Below are 22,102 nucleotides of genomic sequence, written 5' to 3'. Positions count from 1 at the left end.
CTTTACTGCCTGATTCGTGTACCAAATTGAAACAAATTCTGTTTTAGCCGTGTCAGCTCGAATATATGTGTTGGTGTCCTCATTTAAACAAAAGTTAAAACGTGTAGGTTTAATCATTGACAACAGGAAAAGGGCTAAAAGATTTATTCACTTCTAGTGTACCTGTGCTTCAAATGCACCTGTATTGTTCTACACGTAGAGATACACCACTGGTATACACCTCAACGTCAGAAGATGCTCTAACAGGCAAAATGATGTGTCCCTAGTTCGTCCACTAGAGGGCAGCACTGAAGTTAACAGGAGAGGCTCACGGGGGTTACTGTGGGCCAGCAACACCAGTCAGGTTCAAACAATGTATCACATGTTAAAATAAGTAGGATTTTAGTAGAAAATTCAGCTGGAAATGTAATTCATTTCAAATTAAAAAATAAATATTGTAAATATACATATCATCGATATAATTAAAAGTGTGAAAATAAAGCACATAATGTCAGAATCCTGAAAAAAAATGTAAAAAAAATAAAAATGATGAATAAAAAAACATTATGTATGAGTTAAAATATAGTTTTGTTTTTTCCTGTGTGAATTCTAATAGTCTATGTGAGCTGCACTGCTTCAGCCGAGGGGATGCGGACTTCATCCGTTTGAGCTGCTTCTTCCTGGGAGACATGAGACACGCAGCAGTCACCAGGCAGCAGTGATTAAGAGGGAAAACCCAGAGTCCAGGATCCACAATACCATTCCTTGTGACTTAATGTGCACTGGAGCAGCCATGAACGCACAAATGTTCGTCTGCACTCAAGCTCACGTGTGTGTGTGTGTGTGTGTGTGTGTGTGTGTGTGTGTGTGTGTGTGTGTGTGCGTGTGTGTGTGTGAAAGGGGTCCGTCCCAAAAGCTCTTGTGCCATTCCCCCGCCCGCGTGTCCACGCGCCAGCCTCAAGCTGTCGGCTTCTTCAAACATACCTGACATTTCTTGTGGAGGGCGTGGGGACAGTAGACGCTTCGTGCTCTGAGGAGACCAGTTTAGCAAGCGTGTTCACTACTGATTCACTGCACGCCCAACGCCATGCCCTGAAATACACCACGCCACACCTGGCTGCCATGTGTGCAGATATCTCTGCGATTAGTCAGGTTGCACACGCCGGTTAGTCACTGCATAATTACTTGCATAAACACTTACATGATTACAGTTTGTATTGGAGATGGAAGGCACCCTGCAGAACAGTCCCTGGCTTCCTTGTGCAACAAAAATACCCAGGTAGGTTACTGGTTACACCTCTAAAATCTCATTTCCTCCACATGCAGCTGTTCCTCAGTGGTGAAAGAGACATGCATATAAATGGAAACAGAGACAGAGGTGAGGGGATAAAGAGGGACAGTGAGACATATAGAAAGACAGAAGGAGGGAGGATGATGAGAACAGCAGCAGCCCCTTTGATGTGGGTCTCGGCGGGGCCCTGTGTGTCTTAGACGAGTCGGGCCTGTTGAGGGAAGGGGATTTCCAGCCCTGCTTGGTCTCCTGTCTCACCCCCTCAGCCTTTGCTTCCTCCGTGGGCTGCAGCTTGAAAACACCGGACGGAGACTCTATTGGGCCAACTGCCACTCCGCAGTGACAGACAGGCATTGTCATTTCAGCAATAACACACTGTTTTATAAGCACATTCCTTTGGGGTTAAAGAGGAGTAGAATGTGTCAGATGTTAGCTCGTGGTTTGATTCTCTGCGCAGCGTCGAGATCCTTTTCATTAGCTTTGTCTGCTACGTGATGCTCGGCTGATATTCAGAGTTGTGATTATGCTCATAAATCACTTTGCTAGTCGCCACACTGTATCAACATATGCAAACCCTCCCTCACACCCGCATAAATGTCCCCGCTGCGGGATTACGTTATCTTAAACACACACACATTTATATTTACATGCATATAGAAAACCACCTATGTGTTCTCTGTTACATTACTGCAGCAGCTCCTCTGCACGTCGCCTCACACTTGCAGTACACGCTGTCTGTCTACATGCACACACCCAAACGCAGGGACATGCACTTAACTGTTAAAGTACTTTACACACACACACACACACACACACACACACACGCGCGCACGCACGCACACACGCTGGGTTGTGGAAAGTCCCTGGCACTAGCTGCCTCCTATCGCAGCTAAGCCTTCTGGTACAGGTGGCGACGGCCACGCTTCGACAGTGTGACCTGTGAACCTGCACGTGCATCGATTGACCTGATGTTTGTTTGAACACATTCATAATAAAGTGCAATAAAAAGCTGAATGAAAGGAAGATGGGGTTTTAGGGCTTGACTTTGACGCCAGTCAGCAGCTCACCGGCTGGCGAGCCTTTAAGTTCATAAATGTACTTCAGAAGGTTTTCGAGAAAAAAAAAACTTGATGGATGAAGGTGTCATTTTTAATGCACTACAAAAATATGTTTTATGTCTCACCTCTATACATTTTGAACTGTGGCTGGCTCACACCTGGTATACGACTGAAGTCAAGCGTGCACTTTTTATCTAGAAGTGCATGTATCTGCAGAAAATATTTCAGTAGAAAAACTAAAACATGTCCACTGGAAGAATGGAACGCATGAGACAGTTCAGTCCATTGATCAATAGAAGCACCTGACGGTATCTCGTCCTTATCAGGGTGATCGTCACACACGTTATGACTCAAAGCACTCGTGTGTCCTTCATCACAATCTCTAACTTTCTACTAAACTTAACACAAGTCACCGTCGACGGACGTTAGCGGTTTGTGAAAAGTCCCGGTGAGGAAAGTTATCGTACTGGCTTATATTACTTTCATACTCGTTATGTACTTCTACTAAAGTATCAAAACTCAATTGATTTAAAGGGGTGGGACCAGAAGGATGGCCAGGGATGGCATGGACCATCCCGAATAGGGAGTCATCGATGGATGAGGCAAAATGAAACGGAACAAAAACAGACAAAATGAGACGACAAAGAGACACAATGCTGTGACCGGGGCCAGTTGTCTCATAATCACAGGACCAGGACTTTAAATCACTCATTTTGTAAATTTAAATCAAGAGTGGAAAGAAAACATGGTGATATTGTGTGTGTATGTATGTATATGTTTTGTTGTATCGCTTTTTGTGTATGCATAGTGGTCCATACAACCTAAATGTTATTCCACCTCGGACAAAAGGCAGTGAGTCAGATTATTTTGGTCTTTTGACTTTGTTTGAGAAACCTTGACTGGTCTGCGGGTGTTTTGTTTTGCAGGGTGGAGGCGAGAACCTTCTGCACGCACAGCACGCATACCTCAGGATTATACCTGGACTCCTTGGTGATGGATACCTCAGCCTGGTTTTACAAGCAAATAAACCAAAGTGAAATATGTTCTATTTTTAATCAGGTTACACGTGTACTTGCCTTTGGGTAAAAAATATATATATATATATATATATGTATATATATATATATATTTGAGACTATAAAAAGTTGCACGTAAAAGCTTTTTCTTCGAGAAAAAACGGAAGACGGCTTTTTTTTATACAAAAATGTGTATCATGAGTCGTGACCCATCCTATCCAGGTAGTTTTAGATCAGTAGAATGACTCCAAAAATCAATAAAATATTCTTCAAAATGTTTCGATCATCTCATGAAGAACGAGCACATTATTCATTTTTGCTACAGCCAGCACCTAAAAGCCTCTGATTGAAAGAAGACACATGGAAAACACAAATGTGGAGATATTTTGCAGTCAAATACACACACACATTACCTTACACACAGAAAGTGCTTCAGAGCTTTAATCCCAGTTATTTTAGAACCTGCATGGTACATTTGCCTTTTGCTGCAAAGTGTAAGATCAATTTAAAGAGTAGTAATCAAGAGTACAGCGGTGAACCTTTTCACCGGACATTTTACCAACCAGAGTTAGAAAAAAGGGCATTGCCAAAGTTTATCAAGTTGAAAAAAATTGTAAAGCACAATCAAAGGGGATTTTGGTGAGATGGAAAATGTGTCCGTAAAAGTTTAACAGCTGGGACCGGGCTTGTGACCTACAAAATGTTGAAAACATGAGGTGATCCATTTCATTATGGATCAAATCAACGGAGAGGGTTTATTGTAACTTGACTCAGCCTCAATGTTTTTGAAATATTGTCCAAGTTTGGATCCAGCACAACATATCAAAGTGGAAGGCCTGAAATTAGCCATCCCCTTAGCTAGTATAGTATCCCAATGGAAGTAGCCTCCTTTGAATGGCAAAAAACTAATATCCCTGGCACAGCCATTTGACAAAGATTCCACAGAGGACATTACACAGACCCGAATCACTTCAGTGGAGAATTGACTTTCTTCGAAAACGTTTTCCCGCTCGTCCTCTCCTGCACACGGTGGAAGTAGAGGACACACTGAACATAGTCACACATTGTTTGACCCATCCCTCCTAAAGCCTAAATGGAGGTTAAAATTGTTCAAAACTTTCCTGCAGATTTTACATATGGGAAGACCCATTAAAATGTAGCCTCCACTGTGATGACGAGCATCAGAGTCCTCCTCATGGTTTGGTGGACTGTCCGAAACAGCTGACAGGAGGAGCAATTTGGGGGATTTCAGAAGCTGATATACGGCCGAGAGATTGGTTCCATCTTTTTGCTTCACCTCGCCCCTGAGTAAAAACATCTTTGCTCTTGCAAAACCTCACCTTTAAACAGCAGCCAAAAACGTTAGCGAGCTAACAGTGGGTGGAGGCTGGTGGAGGCTGCTGCTGCTGCAAAGCACACTGACGTCCAGATGTATACTTACTGCACAGGTACTGACACAAAATGCACTTTCCTTTCAGATTGTTTTTTTTGTTTCTACCAACTCCTGAGGGAAATATCTGCCTCCATTAGCTGCTGAATGCTCCGCTTTGTTTCAACAGCTAGTCTTCAACTGACTGTCTGCTGTTTGGTGCTGCAGGTGTGTAAGAGCTGTATCACTGGAAACTAGTGCCTGATGTATCTGGAAATAATGAGAGCGGTGACAGTCAAGCTGCGAAAAATAGAGCTGAGGGGAACGTTGAGGGGTCACCGGGTCGTCCTTCAATCAGAAGATCGACGATTCGATCCCTGGCTCCGCAGTGTCGTGAAGTGTCCACGGGCAAGACACTTAACCCCAAATGGCTGCCGCATGCTGTGCCGGCTGTGTGTGAATGTGTATGAATGTCAGTTGGTCCTGATGGGCAGGTGGCACCTTGCATGGCAGCTCATCCCATCAGTGTGTGAATGGATGTGAATGGGTGAATGATGGCATGTTGGGTTAAAGAGCTTTGAGGGGATCATAAGATTAGAAAATATATATCTAAGTACAGTCCATTTACCATTTATAAGCAGCCCATTTTTTTAAATTATAAAAACATTATGAGTACAGTTTTAAATAATGCAAACACCAGCAGCAAAAAATGAAAAAATGGGCCAAATAATGGGCCAATAAGCCAATAATAATAATATATTAATATATATATGTGTATATATATATATATATATATATATATATATATATATATATATATATATATATATATATATATATATATATATATATATATGTGGACCGAGCTTAGACTAATGCAGATGGCACGGCTCAAAAAGCCATCTGAAACTCAAAGGCTTTTCATTTCTATAGTTAGACAGTTAGACTAATCCTGAAGAGAACATAAATCCTGTGTCGCTCTCTGTGTGTTTGTACATGCCAAAGAAAGCACTTGTCTTAGCCGTCCTCCTGTTTCAAATATGTGTTTCAAATAGCACGTATTTATATTTATATATGTGTATTTTTTGTCTTCAGCATGACCTTTCTGCACGCCACCCTATTTACTGAGAAAGACAAGCCTTGGTCACATCCGACCTGCAAACAGGACTATCGGAGGTAAAGATCCAGTGAATGGTGAGTGTGTAATGTCATATCACAGCATGCCAAAGGCACGATGGGGAGATATCACCTGCGTACACACACCCACACATAGCAGAATGTGATTCCATAGAAATAATGATGCAGGTCCAGCCACTACATCATGTTTTGATGCCTCACATACCAAACTGCTTCCGTCCCTGGAGAAAAAACAGAATGTTGTGTCCCAGAGGAGATTGCACCTCAGGGTAGATCCCTGTCATCTTGAACATCTTGTCCCGAAATCTTGACGCACTAATACAAGGAAATCTCCCGACTTCCTGGAGTGGAGGAAACTCCCTGTTCTTGTTGTGCTCTGGCCAACCCACGCAGCAAAACAATAGATATTTTTAGCCCTTTAGTTCGATTCAACCCTCTTACCAACTCCTTTTCAATGACATTGCTGTTTTAGAGGCTTCTTAGGCAAGCAGGGCCTGTCTCCTGCTCGCTGCTTTGGTGAAGGCACTTGTGGCCGACATCTTTGCGTCTCTTTTGTCATAGCGAGGACATGTGTGGTGAGGTGCATTCAAAGGCATGATACCAAATGCAACTTCATGTTAAGTGCTTGTTATGTCTGTGTCTCATACACAGCACTGTATATTTACAAAAAGACTTGGCTCTTTTATCTTCCCTTTAAATGTCCTCAACACAAAGAGTCCCACGCCTTCTGGAGTCGCTACCAGACCGGCTGTTTGTCTGTCTGCGGGGGAAACGGTTCATGACACACGGAGGGAAACATGAGAGGAAGAAAGGAGGGAGGCAGTCAAGCAACTCATTGTCCCGAGTTAAGGATTCAGCGGGACAAAATATATGGAGAGGCACAGTGAGAGAGGAATTCCCCCAGTAAGTTCAAACGATTGCAGATGTGCGCCTGGCCGACTGCTACTGCACACATCTGGGCCAGCTTCCCCGCACGCCTCCCCTTCCATCCTCTGAGCCCTCCGTGTCTGTCCGCATAACACTTCCCTCTGCTGTGTGCTGGAAAAGCAATTAGGTAGAGCACATGGCCGGCGTTAACTACTGCTCAGCAGGCAGCCAGATCACCAGCTGTGGCGGGTCCACAGCCGAGCGTATCATGGGAGGCATGAAAAGAGCAGTATCTTGGGAGGAAAGATTTGGCGGAGGGAAAGTTTGGGGGATTTCAGAAGGAGAGATGCGGCCTCTCAGCAACAGTGCTACTGGAGGTCAGCAGTAGTCAAATCTGCACTTTCAACATAATGTACCTGCAGGCTTTGCACGTTGTTAAAACTTCATGTTCAGTTCCTTAAACTAATCTGAATAAAGCAGCACTCCCTCATACACGTGCAATTTTATTTTGTAATGCACGAGGCCCTTCATGGAGCTCACTCCAAAATTAGTTAAAAGAGAGCCTAAGAAGAGATGTGAGTGAGTCGGCATGCATGTCTGTGTGGCTTGTCACTAAATACAGTACAGTGTGTCCTCCTGAAAATGGAACCTATCCAGGTGATGAATCATTGTTGATACAAAATAACTCACGAACAAAGAAGAGCCACCTTTGGCACCTATTACCTGGCAAACGCTTGTTGTTTAGCTCCTCGAAAGGAGGTCAGACTTGTTTATATTCATTCAAAGACAGCAGCCGCTCCACCTAGGCCGCATGCACACCCGCTGTACGCATGTGCAAAACACACACTAGTGGGAAATTCCCAGCTAAAATTCCACTCTAGCAGTCCTCTGTGAGCACATTCCTGCGTTTTTCATAACATCGCGCTGCTGAACTGAAAGTTGAATTTACAGTTGTGGAGCAGTTTGAAGACCCATCGTACCCTCAAGCTAGCAATAAATCTGCCAAGGTTGAGGACATTGCATGTAAGTTTATATCCCTGCTAGATTTCCTGGTTGCAGTTCGCTCTGCGAATGTGGTGGAGCATGAAAGAACAGGCCGAGAAGGCTGGAGGAGGAGGAAGACACCAAAGGATTTAAGAGAAACAGCTTTAAGGTGCTGAAAATGTCATTTAAATTGTCATTGGATTTCTAAATAGAGTCTTTGTTTTGCAGGAACACAAAATAGCATCACGTCCAACTATCCAATACGTAGCGATGTCCGTTTTTTGGGGAAGTTTTCTCATTCCAAATTCCCCTAGCATTCCCCGAAGCGACTTCACCGCTCCATGTAGAAATAAATAACTATTCTCAATCCTGTTTGACCATCTAACATAACCAAATAAGATCGATGAGAGCATCTTTTCCATTTGCAGACAATGTGGACATTCAATTAATGAATGCATAAGTGTGTGAAGGGGGGATTTTTAAAGGCGTACAGTAGTGTGCAGAAAATGAGTCATGCTTTTTCGTCATTTGCTCCTATTGCGTGCCACCACCGTGTCTATTAAGGCTAAAGCATCTAGGATTGCTCAACATTTAGTAACACAAGAGCATTGTTTTTGTATATTAATTTGATGTATCACTTTCATCTTCATGTACGTCATGGTCCAATGCACAGTTGGTTTGGCCACTGCTGCGAGTTGCCGTTGGCATTGCAGCGATGCAGCAGGGCGTTTTCTCTTTGCTACTTAAGCCATCAGGAGTTTACTGACACTCTGTTATTACTGAGGCCACCAGGAACCAGTAGCCTCCATAATTACTCTGTTGATGGGTTTTCCAGATTTTGGCTCCAGGCATACCTGAAAAATCTCTTTAGCGTCCCGTTGAAGGGTATTACTTTAATTTGGCGAGGATGGCTTTAAAGAAAACCTTTGCTAATTTAGCTAAGTAAAGACTGGGAACAAGTAGACTGTGTAACTAAATCTGTATACACTATGACGTGTTCACGGGAACAGGCTGTATGCTATGCTTGCTAACTTGCAACAGTAAACCACATTAAAGGAGGTTAATGTGCATCAGTGTAATGATGCTAACAATAAACAGAATATTTCATGTATTAAATCAGAGTTTACTTTCCCTTGTAGTTGTTTTAAATAGTAACACTGTGGTGCTGATGCAACGTTGCTCTGTCTTTTAGCTAGTGTTAGCTGGTGTTAGCAATTTCTATCACATTTCTTACAGTTGCAGTGTTAGCAGTGCTACCGAACTCGCAAACACGCAACCTTGTAGTAACTTTTGAGGCTCCATTGCACTATTTTAGGAACTAACGTTAGCTGATGGAGCACAGTGGAGCGTTTAGCAGCTAAACACCACGAGAGACCAGATAGAAACACAATAGATTTTGGAGCTATACAAAAAAATAAACTGAACAGCAACTACTGGATGTGTAAAAGGTAACTGGTTGCTAAAATGTCAGCAATATCAACTCAGAGTTCAGCTAAACAGTTAAAGGCTGGGCTGGTAATCTTCATAACATTTATTTTTAATATTTGTGAAATATCAAAATGTATTTCTTAATTATTCATCTAGACGCATGTTGTTAACCCATCACTGTAGCTTTTTGTTTTCTGGTTTGAGCTCATTTAAGTGAAAGATATGGATTCAAAGCCTGAGGGCAAGAGGTGTAAAGTTGCACTTGCTGTCAGTGCTTGAGTAAGATGAAGCCGGGACAAGGGGTAGTATTCCAAGAAAACCCTCAAAGAATAAACTCATACTTTCCTTAGAAGTAAACTTGTATAATCTCTGTCCACATCCATTCTCATCCCCTTATCTGGGGCTGGGTCGCAGGGGCGGCAGGCTAAGCAGGGTAAGCAGGATATACCAGACGCTGTTATTTAATGTGCTTAATGCAGTGATACATGTGCAATATAAACACATCATACACATACAGCTTCGTAACCAAAGATGCATGTTCAGATTGCGTGTTATAATAATAATGTCATTCTGTTGCAGCCACGAAAGATACTTCCAATTAAAATATATTTGTTTGAAAGTGCTTGTTAAAACAAAACAAACAAAAGAACATTTGTATCCGTGGACATGAATGAATATATGAAAATGTCAAACATTAACTGTCAGTACACAGGGTTGTTAAAGTGTTCTTAAAGTCACAACTTTAATCTTGGACGTTCTGTAGTATTTTCTCAGAATATTACCCCATCCCTGGCTCTGTAATCATTTTTTGATGGCTCTAATAAGCCTTTGGAGAAGAGGAGACAGTTTGGCATGCACCATATTGGACTGTGCAGGATGATACGAGTGAGCAGGATATGGATGAGGCATGGCTCACCAGTAGAACCTGATAGTTAGGCCTGTCTGAATATGCCTGCTGGGGAGCACTGAGCGACACTCTGCAAGGAACTCAGCCTCAAAACAACTCGGAGAAAAAGGAGAAGAGGTTTTTGGTTTCCTGCCCTGTGGGACAGCGGAGTGAGACACGTTAACTTCCTCAAGTCGCTGACGTACTCTGGTGAATGGTTGTTTTTGTAGTTTAGATATTACTGCAGGTCAAGTTAGCTCCATGGGTGTTTTAACACCAGATACATTGTTTTAAGTGCATCGAGCCATGCAAGTGTCTTTTACTAATTCTATGTCTCTTACAGAATGTGCAAACAGCGAGCTCATCTTATTTAAAATAGAAGTGCTCAGCGTCTGTTAATATAATTTAAGCTTTGTCTATTTTGGGGACATTGTGCAGATTATTTTAGACTTTGTCATGAGATGTTTCCAGTAGGATACGTATAGTAAAAACCACAGATATAAACCCCTTCCATGCCTGCTCTATTTGTCACCACAGACACCTGTTCTTACATGGTTGACAGACCAGCTGATGAGGACCCAGTCAGCTCTTACTCACGGTTCATACAGTCAATTCATAGAGTCAGTATTTACTGGAAACACAACAGATAACAGCTTAGTGGGAGACTTCTTCAAATCAGGCTCTGAGAGGCCACAGCCAGAAGTCTCATGAACTTTACCGTAAAGTTTTAATTACAATTATGATCCTTACTGCTGGGATTTTGCTTGATAGTAATTTGCTAAATAAACTTTGGGTTGAGATTTGTGACCTTGTAAATTGTCTTTGACTTGAAGCAATAAAAAAAACGTCAAAGCATACGGTGTGATGACACGATCGGCTCATGGCTTCTGCTCACAGCATGCTGCCTGCAAACAGACGTCGCTTTTGGTTTAAAGTAAACTGTAAAGTCAACGCACCACATCACCGTCAAAAATAAACGCTCACTTCTCCAGCTGATTCTCTAAATGAATGACGCGGTTTGTGTATTTCAGCCTGTATAAGCATTGTACTGCATCAACCACCTTACATAAACACAGGGAATCACAAGCTCAAGTCAAGTGGCCCACGGCACCAGTCTGGCCATTGTCTCCTTAAACTGTGTTACATATGGTATGTCAAATATTTAAGCAACACTTTTACACAAGGGTGAGTTTATTTATCAAAAGGAGTACTGTGCACACGCTATTGGTTTAAATGGAAAACACTTCATTTCATCTTAAAAACACACCACGGTGAGGTTTTGATTTTGCTGTTAAATATTTTTTTTTAAATCATTTATTTACAGTCTGAATATATTTTCCTCCTCTTGAGAATTGTTTACAATCTGGATTTATCAATATAATAGTCAAGAGCGAGCAACACAGTGTTGAAATGACTGGATAGCAGCTGAACAGAGCACATGTTAACCTCAATTAAACTTAGTTCCATCAGTAAAAGAGATCTCATTGAACGATTTATACAGCGCAGGTCAGATGTCGCCTCAAATTACTTTCACCATGTATTAGTATGACTTCACAGCCCGCAACGTTTAAAAGGTGCTTACCATTCAAGTGACAGACTGGATGGTAAAACCAGAGTTGTGATATAGAAGTAGCAGAAACAATTTAGATCTGTGATGAGGCAAATCAAAGCGTCACACGGGGTGATAAGGGACAGAGACAGCTCACCTGCAACAAAGCAAACTAACACTGACAGTTTTTTACAAAGCAATTAAGATGAGGTGAAATCAAAACGCATGCAAATCAAGACCTTTAATAAATCAACCCTCATGCAAATAGTTGACAGAAAACATGACAGATTAAATAGAAAACATGTCAGATTAATTATAAGCAGCCCATTTTTTTAAAATATAAAAACACACATATATATATATATATATTTATATGTCCAAACTTTTTTCACCGAGGGCCACAAACAGAAAAATATACGAAAGTCTGGGCCACTCAGGTGAGGTATATATAAATAATTATATATATATATATATATAATTATTTTTATATATATATATATATATATATATGTGTGTGTGTGTGTGTGTGTGTGTGTTTATTTATTTACAAATAATTTATATATAATATGTATATAGCTTTTTTAAAAATATTTTATGTATTATGTATATATATTTGTTTTTTAAATCGCATCAGAGGACACGTGGTCTTTTCCAAGCTCCGGTAGAAGTCGGGTAGGGAGACAAGCTGATACTGATTCTTCAGAGAGTCTCCATCAGTTCTAGTTCAGACTCTCTTTTACTTCTTCTGCGTCCATCAGGAAGGAAGTCGAGAACAGCTGGATGTATTTCTCAATGCAGAAAGATCTCGGAAGCGCTGACTGAATACCATTACGAGATGTGATGACAGACACATACGTCCCCATTCGAGCAGAAAGGTTGACCTCTGGAAAAGCTACTTTGATTTTAGACAGATTTCCATTATCAGCTAGCTGTTTATCTGGGGTCGGGTCACGGTGGCAGCACACCCAGCAGGCTGACCCAGGCTGCCATCTCACCAACATTTTCCAGTTCATTCTGGGGGATCGTGAGGCGTTTCCAGGCCAGTTGGGAGATATAATCCCTCCCGTGTGTCCTGGGTCTTCCCCCTGCTATGTTATGTAGAAAACATGACAGATTAAGTTAAAAACATGCCAGAATAAATAGAAAACATGTCAGATAAAATAGAAAACATGCCAGATGGAAAACATTCCAGATTAAATAGAAAACATGCTATATTAAGTGGAAAACATGCCGTATTAAATAGAAAACATTCCAGATTAAATAGAAAAACTGGTAGATGGAAAACATGCCAGATTAAATTACCAACACGCCATATTAAATTGAAAACATGCCAGATTAAGTAGAAAACATGCCGGATGAAGCACAAACATCAAACATGGCTGGAGTTGTAGTCCTTGCATCCTTGTCCAGATTGCATTAATGCAGGTAAATAAACAGAGCCATGACACTGTAAACTAACATAGAGTTTGAAAGAAGAATCAGATAATGATTTAATATTAGTTTTACTACACATTATTCATACCGTGAGAGTATAAAATGTATGCTATTATAATAACACAAACTTTATTTGTAATCCACCTTTAATAACTGAGTTTACAAAGTTCACAAAGCCAAATGTAGCCATACATAACATCAATAAAAAAACAAGAAAGGACCACACCATGAAGCCAATGAATACAACAAAACCAAACAAATAACCAAAAAGAGCAAATGGAATAGAAAACAAAAGAGCTGCACGTCACTTATAAGCGATTCTGTGAGAATGTGTTTAAAGTAGTGATTGAAAAGAAGTTATTGATTCTGCTCATTCTCCTCAGGTCATTCCAAAGTCGAGGGGCCCTGATGGCACAAGCACGATCACCCTTTGATTCAAGACTCGACTTTGGAGCGGCCAGAAAGGCCCAACGGAGGATCCAAGGCTGCCAGCTGGCTCACATGGGTCTCACATTTAAATAATGTAGCTCACGAGAGATGATTCTTAATTGAAGGAAGCAGAACAAGACCATTTTTTTGGAGAGTCAAACATTACTGAGCAGCAGGGTTTAAAGAAGCAGACAGAGGACCAAGTTCACTCTCAATGAGACTAGTGTTATTGTTTGGGGAATTGAACAGTATGACTTCTGATGTTGAGTTAAATTACTCAACATCAGAAGTGCAGAAACTGAAGAAAGTTTTTTGCCATCTAACAGTTAATGTCAGAGAGAGAGTCTAAAACAGCAGCGGCTCTGTGTCACCAGGTCTCAGTGGAAGGTATATCTGTGTGTCGTCTGCATAGCAATGAAAATATATGTTGTGTCGTTGGAGGATTTGGCCGAGTGGAAGCATGTAGATAGAAAAAAAAATTGGGCCAGCAATTGAGCTTTGTGGTACACCACAGGTAATGTAATTATCTATGGTGACCGAGGAAGTTTTTTCCAAAAGGCAAGAGTAAAATCAGCTGTGTGCAGCGTCCTTGATGCCAACCCAGATTTTGAGGTGTTAAGTCATATACAGGTGAAATATATGGTTATGTTCATAAAAAAATGTAAATGTCACAGATGTGTGCAAATGTGTCCCAATGCAAGTTTTGGAGAGCATGCCTTAATTTTCTCTGTACTAAACCCTCTCTAACTTTGTTTTGCTTCACTTTATCAAAGTCTACTTTTGCAGAGCGACTGTTCATATGTTATACAATAATTTGGGTTGGAGTTGGATATTACAGCTGCATCATTTCAAAGAAGTAATCATCCTAAAAGTGCTTTTTTTTTCTAGGCGGAACTGAAACCTTTTCATTTTTTTCTGTGTCAATTTTCGAGGAAAGGGCCTAAAAATAGGTAGGTACAGTTTTGTTTACCTATTCTCAGGTCTCAGCATGTCTTAATATATACAATATTTAGCTGGTCAGCAGCTCCGAAGGGAATTTGGTCATAAAACCAGAGATATTGTTAATGATTGGAGAAAAGCAGGCCCTACACAAAAAGGCCTGACACTTAGTTCAGGAAATAAAAAGGTGTGTTAAAGTAAGCCTGGCTTTGCTGCCAATCCACCAACTCATTAGTGGCCTAAACACAGAGGACACTGAGCAGCACACATGAAGTTCAAAACAATTAAAACCGGTGTTTTCCACTTTGCGTGTCAATAATGTTTTAAAGGAAATGAACGTCGGACAGTTTGCTCAGTCAAAGACCAGTAATTGAGGACGTCAGATCAGGAGATCATACAAGCTTGTTTTATGTAATAAGCCGATATATAACTATAAAGCAGGAGTGTGTTTATTTAGGAAGGTTGGTTCATGCTCTGTGCTGCAGATTAAAGCTGATTTACCCTCTCTAAAAAACCCATATTGCATACATGTTGTGCACTAACCTGAAGATGCGTCTTCCAATACTTTCCAGAATTAAGTGAAACCACTAATTGCGACACACCTTGAGACTACTGTGTAACCATTCGAGTGGTTGCAATATGAGAAACCACAAGATAATTTACATGGAACTGTCCAAAAATTCTAGAGAGGTTTGTCGAAAGAAGGAAGCGAGCACGCACACTAGTGTTATCACAAACACGCTCAGCAGACTTCACTTTGGCCTCAAGCTGCGTTTTAGTCCACTTCAGATAAGCCGTTCTGAGAAGCTGCTCACTGGTTCAGGTTCTTAGAAGCTGTGTGCTTCATGTGTGCTTCATGTAAAACGTGATGAATCGTTAGATTCACATCATGAAAGATAAATGAGATATTCTGCTTCGTATCTTTCTGCTTTTTTCGGTCAACCACATCTTCAGGGTGGTTCTGGGCTCAGAGTTTGTACAGAGACCAACATACCAAAGATTGTTTCAGGGAAATAAGAAATACTCATGTAAAAGATCAGTGGTTCGGAAAAGAAAGCAGATAAAAATGTTACATGTATGCAAAATGAGTCAAAACTAAAGGTTCATTTCAACATATGAGGGTTTTCAGAGAAAGAGCTCATCATCATGTTTCCTTTATGCCGAACATTTAAACTCTAGTGCTTGGAAAACATTAGCCAGACTGTGGCTTTGCATTGTGAAAGAGCATTTTTATAGATGTTGGAGATCCCCCCAGTCAGATAACCCCAGAAGTCAGTCCCACGCCACTTCTCTTGGAGCTGGGGGTGGGGGTCTTTCTCAAATATGAATACACTGTAGAAACACAGAGTCAGAACAGAGGTGGGGAAGAGGACACAGAAGTATGTAGAGGGGTCTCGAAGCAACGGAGTTGCAGATGTTTTAATAAAAAGCAATTTTATGTTTGGTCTTTTAGCCAAAAATTTAAGTCAGACAGCATCCAAATTGGACCGTACGTCCGTTGTTTTATGAAATAAATGGAATCTTAACTCCCCAACTTGTGCATTGAGTAGGAAGTATTACAGGTAATCTTCACGCTGCATTTTTTATAATACAATAGTCTACTGGTGGTTGTGCAGGACTGGACAAACCTCTTGCAATACTGGATTTTGTACGATTGTTTTAGATGATTCACTTTTTTTCAAAATTCTTTATCATATGTTTGGGCCATGGGGTCAAATAGAAACACTCCCACGTACGTCATCTATGAGAGTCATGAATCATATCGTTTTTTAAAAATAGGATGTGTAAATCAAACATGGACTTTTTGCTATGAAACCAGATCAGAACCCTTCAGATAGATGATAGAAGATAACCGCTGTTCGCATCACAGACCCTTTTGGCAACTTTGTTCCAACCGCTCATCACTGATTCTGCTCTCAGTGGCATTATGAGTCATTATCTACATGTGTGAGTAACTTATAAAGAGGAAGCAAACATCCTCTCTTCAGCTGCAGCAGGTTACCTGGGGACCGAGGGAAAATCCTACACCGCACATGTACATTTGCATTCTTTGCAGGAACAAGGAAATGGGAATTTTATGCTTATCAGGTGATGTGTCTGTGATTTTATTCCACGATTTAAGAAGAAAAAAAAATAAAACTCATAATCCATTTCAAAGCATTATTTTCACTTGGCTTGTCATGTGATAGGGAAAAGTAAACCTGTGGTATCATCAGAGAATCTTCTTTCACTATTGTGTTACTATTTTAGTTTCTCTGTGTGGCTTAAGCAGAAATGATGTTTCTGTTATGTTGGAAAAAGGAAGCTGCTTATTCCACACCATGTTAGGAATATAATAGCTCATGTAGCATTAATGTTATGTTATTTAGCTGGGGCTAAAAAGACAAGACGCAGTTGAATTTGTATTGTATTGCAGTTGATTTGTATTGGAAAGAAACTACATTCACATTAAACAATGTACCATGATCAACTCCCCAACTTCATTATTTAATTAAGAAATGTTATAATTATAACCAGATTCAAAGTGTCGGCCTTCTCCACAGCAGATACTGCATGTTGCATTGTCACACCGGGGAAAGCACAGCCGTGATTAATGACATTAATGACGGACATCAGTGAGCCATGTCAGTGGAAACGCACATAGAAGTGCAAATAATGAAATGGAGAACTTGTTCCAGGTAGTGTTCATGCAGGCTCACTGACACATGAGTGTATGAACTAGTCGAAATGTCAGCTAATTTTATTACATACTGCCTGGCATCTTGCTTTATAACTGTACGTCATAGTTTATATGTCATAATCTGAATCTGCAAAGAAGGCTTATTAAATATATACAATAAATGTAGTGAAATTCCCTCTGAAATGTAGTGGAGTAAAAGTATGACATTTAAATAGGTAAGTGCTACTACAAGTACCTCAATATTGTTATATTACTCAACCTCATACAGTACTATATTCAGAGAGACTGTTTGGCAGTTTCTATACAAGACTGCACTGCAGATAAATAAACATCTTTTTTTCAATCTTTTTTTTTTTACATGTACATTTGATGATGACATTATTTAGGTCACATAAATAGTGCGAGGTGAATAACAACTATAATAGCAATAATAAATCACTCTTAAATGTAGTGTGACTATAAAGATTATAAATCACTCTCAAATTGATCTTGTGGACATGAAAAGCAGCATAAAATGGAATTACTCAAGCCAGCTCAGGTGACTTTATTTATAAGTTTTACTTTTACCCCAAAACAATGCGTCGTTTTTTTTAAGCCGCAGAATATGAGTATTATATCCCCATGGAAACGAGGCAGGCCTCTGACACCGGATGAAGTTTGGATCCCATCGTTCAACTTCCGGGTAAAATATTGTGCATGAAGTAAAGATCTGCTTGCAAATTCATTTGGACGATTTTGTCGGCCCTCTTAACCGTGTGAAATGTCCCGAGGCTCCAGCGCAGGGTTCGACCGACACATCACCATCTTCTCTCCCGAAGGAAGACTCTACCAAGTCGGTCAGTACGTGGACCCGCTCACGCTGAAGCCGGCTGGCAGGCTCACTTGTTTGCTAGCTAGCTAGCTAAATGCTCTGTCATGGTTGGTGTAGCTTGGCTTCTCGCTGATGAACGACAGCCTGCTGAAGCGAAACTAGTCTTCTGACGCCACTGGCGTTGTCATTGTCTCGTGCCAGCTGTTAGTTAACACTGTTTAGCTCGTTCACTGATTAAACTACCAGCTCTACTCACAATAGCTTACTAGCTGGCTAGTATGCTAGTTAGCATGTTTAGCATTGAAGTCAAGCGAGCTGATTCATAGTTGAGAGTGGAAACTTAACTCAAAGGCGTTGGATTTAGTTTTATTATTTTTGGACTAATCTACTTTCGGTTGGTTCAACTATTGATCCCGCGTGTTGCTGCTGTGCAGCTTTAGTTTGTGGACTGGATCATGTCCTTTTGAGATGAACTAGAGTTAAACAGGACTTTTGTTGACGTCATCCGATCAACAACAATAAACAGGGGACAGATCATGAAGCTGCTCCACAAACCTTCAATAACAAAACAGATCTTTGTATTCCCCCCTCCATCCATGATCATGATCAGCTCACTCTTTAGAAGACTCCCTGATAACAGTCCTGTGTTGTACATGTTACATGTTGTGTGTTCTGTGCTCTCTTCCCTTACGTGTGTATGTGTTTTCAGACGAGCATGTCAACCTAAAGACCCCCTCTTGTCTTGCTTCTTTGCAGAATATGCGTTCAAGGCCATCAACCAAGGTGGGCTCACGTCGGTAGCAATCAGAGGGAAGGACTGTGCAATTGTTGTCACACAAAAAAAAGTGCCGGTGAGTCTTTGTGTTTTACACCACTGAGAGTTGAAGCATGTGAACGTTATACCGGCACAACCCCCATACTGACAGCTAAATGTGTTCACTTTAATGATCCTTACATGTGGCGTTTTCTTTTTGACACAAATTATTGTGTTTTGTTTCCTAAATCATCTCCTCATGATGCTGGCAACCTCCCCCATTGTCATTGTGAATTGTCATGTGATTCGACTGTGACTTAGGTCATTTTATTTTGCCTAAGAAATTAAAAACATTACTTGGGGCATTATTTTAGGAAGATAACGATGCGTGTCTTTCATTTGTGAGTGATGTGTGTACATATTGTGTCCATATTTCAATTGGAATTGTCTATTTTAGCAGTTTTCTCTCCACTTGAACTACTTGTAAATAATTTACATTTAAGAGGTATACGTCATGTTAAAAAGAAGTGGATAATTATTATGTTAGTATTAATAATGTTGAAATATTGACAAACGTGTATTTTCTGAGCTCAATGTGGTGTCTTCAATTGTTTACTTGGTCTAACAGTCAAAAGTAAATCAGTAAAAAATACTTGTAATATATAGTGTTCAATTTATATATGAACAAAACAAATACAATTAAATATTTGTGAGAACGCTTCTATTGATGTAATGTAGCTTTCATTCTTATAGCATTTTATCTGCGGGAGACATAGCTGCAGTTCTACTCTTGTCTGTGTGCATCTAATATTTTACTGCATTTTAGTTTCTAAAAATGAGGCAGCAGCCCAATCTTTTCATACATTTTCTATGAAACCTTTCCTCCTTGTTGCAGGACAAGCTTCTGGATTCTGCCACAGTGACCCACCTCTTCAGAATAACAGATGGTATTGGATGTGTAATGTCTGGGATGACAGGTGAGCTTTGGCGCCACACCAAACACGCCTGAAAACAAATGTCACATGACGCAATACTGGGCGGGTGACGGTGTGACTCGGAAGAAGATTGGTTGCTTAGTTACAGAACACATGAGTATAATATGACTCTTTAATAACACAAGGTTGTTTGATACTTGAGATCTTCCTCTATAAACTCAAACAGACACTGGAACGTTTTATTTGTCAAAACGCTGCAGGTCTTGCTCCATCTCTCTCGCACACATCTATTTGACTTTAAAAGGAACACTTACAAATTGAGGTTTACAACTTTCAGCCTCTCTGCAGTTGCTCTGTTTTCATTTACTTTTCTCAGCATTCACTGTAGCTGATGATTCCATTAAAACATTGCTTTAGAGATAATGAGTACCAATATGCCTGTGGGACATTTAAACGGATGCTTTAAATCGACCTCTTCTTCCCCTTCGTCTCCTCCAGCTGACAGCAGGTCCCAAGTCCAGCGAGCTCGCTACGAGGCTGCCAACTGGAAGTACAAGTATGGTTATGAGATTCCAGTGGACATGCTGTGTAAGAGGCTTGCTGACATCTCACAAGTCTACACGCAGAATGCTGAGATGCGGCCACTTGGCTGCTGTAAGTGTCTTTCCTCATTTACAGTCGCGTTCAGGGTTTTCTCATGACGGTAGATGTAAAACACTGGAGCCACATGTCATAGTCCTCTCCGTTTTGCCGTTGCCCGCAGGCATGATCATGATCGGCATAGACGAGGAGCACGGCGCCCAGGTGTACAAATGCGACCCAGCAGGCTACTACTGCGGCTTTAAGGCCACCGCCGCTGGAGTGAAGCAGACAGAATCCACCAGCTTCCTGGAGAAGAAAGTGAAAAAGAAACTGGACTGGACCTTTAAAGAAACTATTGAGGTACAACAATGACTTTCCACGGATGCACCACAGGTTGATGAGGAAGGAACATGAATGTAAAAGTAACCTCCGGGGTGGTTTCCAGCTGTGTGGCTTGTAATTTTATCAAGATGTTAATGTTAACGTACGATGTTCGAGAAACATTCTAAACACTATCTCACCGTTTCTTCCTTTCAGACGGCGATCTCTTGTCTGTCAACCGTTCTCTCCATTGACTTCAAGCCCTCTGAGCTCGAGGTGGGCATTGTCACAATGCAGGACCCCAAGTTCAGGTAAAGGACCAGCGATACGATCCAGTGCCCCTTTGTTCCCCCTGTAAGATGAGAATGACAGTGGACCAACATGATTCCTCTCCTCTGTGGTCACGGGTGCTCACATTCAGCATGACGCTTCAGAGGGACAACTTGTTTCTTTACCCTTTATTGTAATTCTGTTTGTTAGGACCCAGCAAAATAAGCTTTTCATTGTACAAAGTAACTCTGTTATCTATGCATGTGAAATTAAACATATCTTGAATCCTATTGTGTGCAATTTCAAGCGAATGATAGCAGTCAACCTTTTGGAAATTGTGCGCGAAAATCTTCCAGCGCCCATTTTAAGTCCCAGCATGCCCCACTCAGACAATCTTTTGGCTGAAACTCCTTCCTAACAGGCCGGCCAAGACTTTGTTTTATTGTGATTTTTGTTGCAGATTCTGATTCTTTAGGTCCTAATCTTTCCAAAAAGGTGTCTTATTGACGCTCCAGGAGGCATTTTGGGGGAATCTGGCTCATATCATGCTGGATGTCTATAGTTACGATCAAAATATCTTTTAAGTGATTTTTTTTTTCTGCAGATATACATTTTTTTCCCAAGACTTTGCTGAACAAATACATATAAGAAACACAAATATTAGAATTAATTTGGGGTTCCTACGATGACTCAAACACAGGGGAAAGGAGGGCTGGAGCCCAAATTGGTTCCACTGTCTTCAACAGGTTAAAGGATGTTATAAAGTCGTCAACCTCCCCGTCCTCTCTCTGCAGGATTCTGACGGAGGCTGAAGTGGACGTTCACCTGGTGGCCCTGGCGGAGCGCGACTGAGCGAGCAGAGCTTCGTCTGTCGGATTAGGATAGAGCATGATGGGATATGCAGTTCCCAGATGGAGGCTGGTGTTATCTTTGTTTGATGTATATTCACCAACACTGTTTCATTCAACAACAATAAAAAAAAAAGTTTTTCAAGTAAAATAACCACCGTCTCTCTCTGCATTTCCTATTAATTGCAAAGTTTGTGATTATGTTTTGCACACGGAGCTGTTTGCATTTTTTCTGACATTTCCACTATGAATAGCTTTTTAACCTCGGGGCTTCTGTTCTGGTGTGCGAGATGAGTTTAGCATCAGGGGAAACGTTTCTGGGAACGAGAGCGTGTGCAGAGCTCGACCTCCGAGCTTCCTGTTGTGGCTCTGAGCGCACTAAAATCACACGACGTGCCGAGGCGCTGCGGGGAGCTGGTTTTACTACACAGTGATGGAAACCTTATTTGACCTCATTTTCTCAACATTTCAGCTTTTTCTATTTAAAAAAAAACAAAAAAAACACACGCATGTCAGAAATAGACTGCTTGCACTC

At 41.0% G+C, this 22,102-nt stretch overlaps 1 protein-coding gene across 1 annotated transcript; it reads left to right on the top strand.

Moving 5' to 3' along the window:
* The first annotated feature begins 17,690 nt into the window (after positions 1–17,690).
* On the top strand, positions 17,691–21,721 carry psma6b (proteasome 20S subunit alpha 6b). The gene is made up of 7 exons (XM_068576860.1): positions 17,691–17,882; positions 18,614–18,708; positions 19,507–19,588; positions 20,045–20,200; positions 20,310–20,488; positions 20,666–20,760; positions 21,514–21,721. The coding sequence occupies exons 1-7, from the start codon at positions 17,807–17,809 to the stop codon at positions 21,569–21,571; spliced, it is 741 nt and encodes a 246-aa protein (XP_068432961.1). The 5' UTR covers positions 17,691–17,806; the 3' UTR covers positions 21,572–21,721.
* The last annotated feature ends 381 nt before the right edge of the window (positions 21,722–22,102 follow it).

Source organism: Clinocottus analis, unplaced genomic scaffold, assembly GCF_023055335.1.
Source record: "Clinocottus analis isolate CAN_PGR_092001 unplaced genomic scaffold, fCliAna1.0.p SCAF_15, whole genome shotgun sequence".
NCBI lineage: Eukaryota > Metazoa > Chordata > Actinopteri > Perciformes > Cottidae > Clinocottus > Clinocottus analis.
Note: the sequence above shows the minus strand (reverse complement) of the source record. Positions and strands in the feature narration are given on the sequence as shown.

Excerpts from the sequence above, each read along its gene's own strand:
- psma6b (XM_068576860.1), top strand. The coding sequence starts at position 17,807 with ATGTCCCGAGGCTCCAGCGCAGGGTTCGACCGACACATCACCATCTTC. Across the intron at positions 18,709-19,506 it reads TCACACAAAAAAAAGTGCCG|GACAAGCTTCTGGATTCTGC; the intron begins GTGAGTCTTTGT and ends TCCTTGTTGCAG. Across the intron at positions 20,201-20,309 it reads GATGCGGCCACTTGGCTGCT|GCATGATCATGATCGGCATA; the intron begins GTAAGTGTCTTT and ends CGTTGCCCGCAG.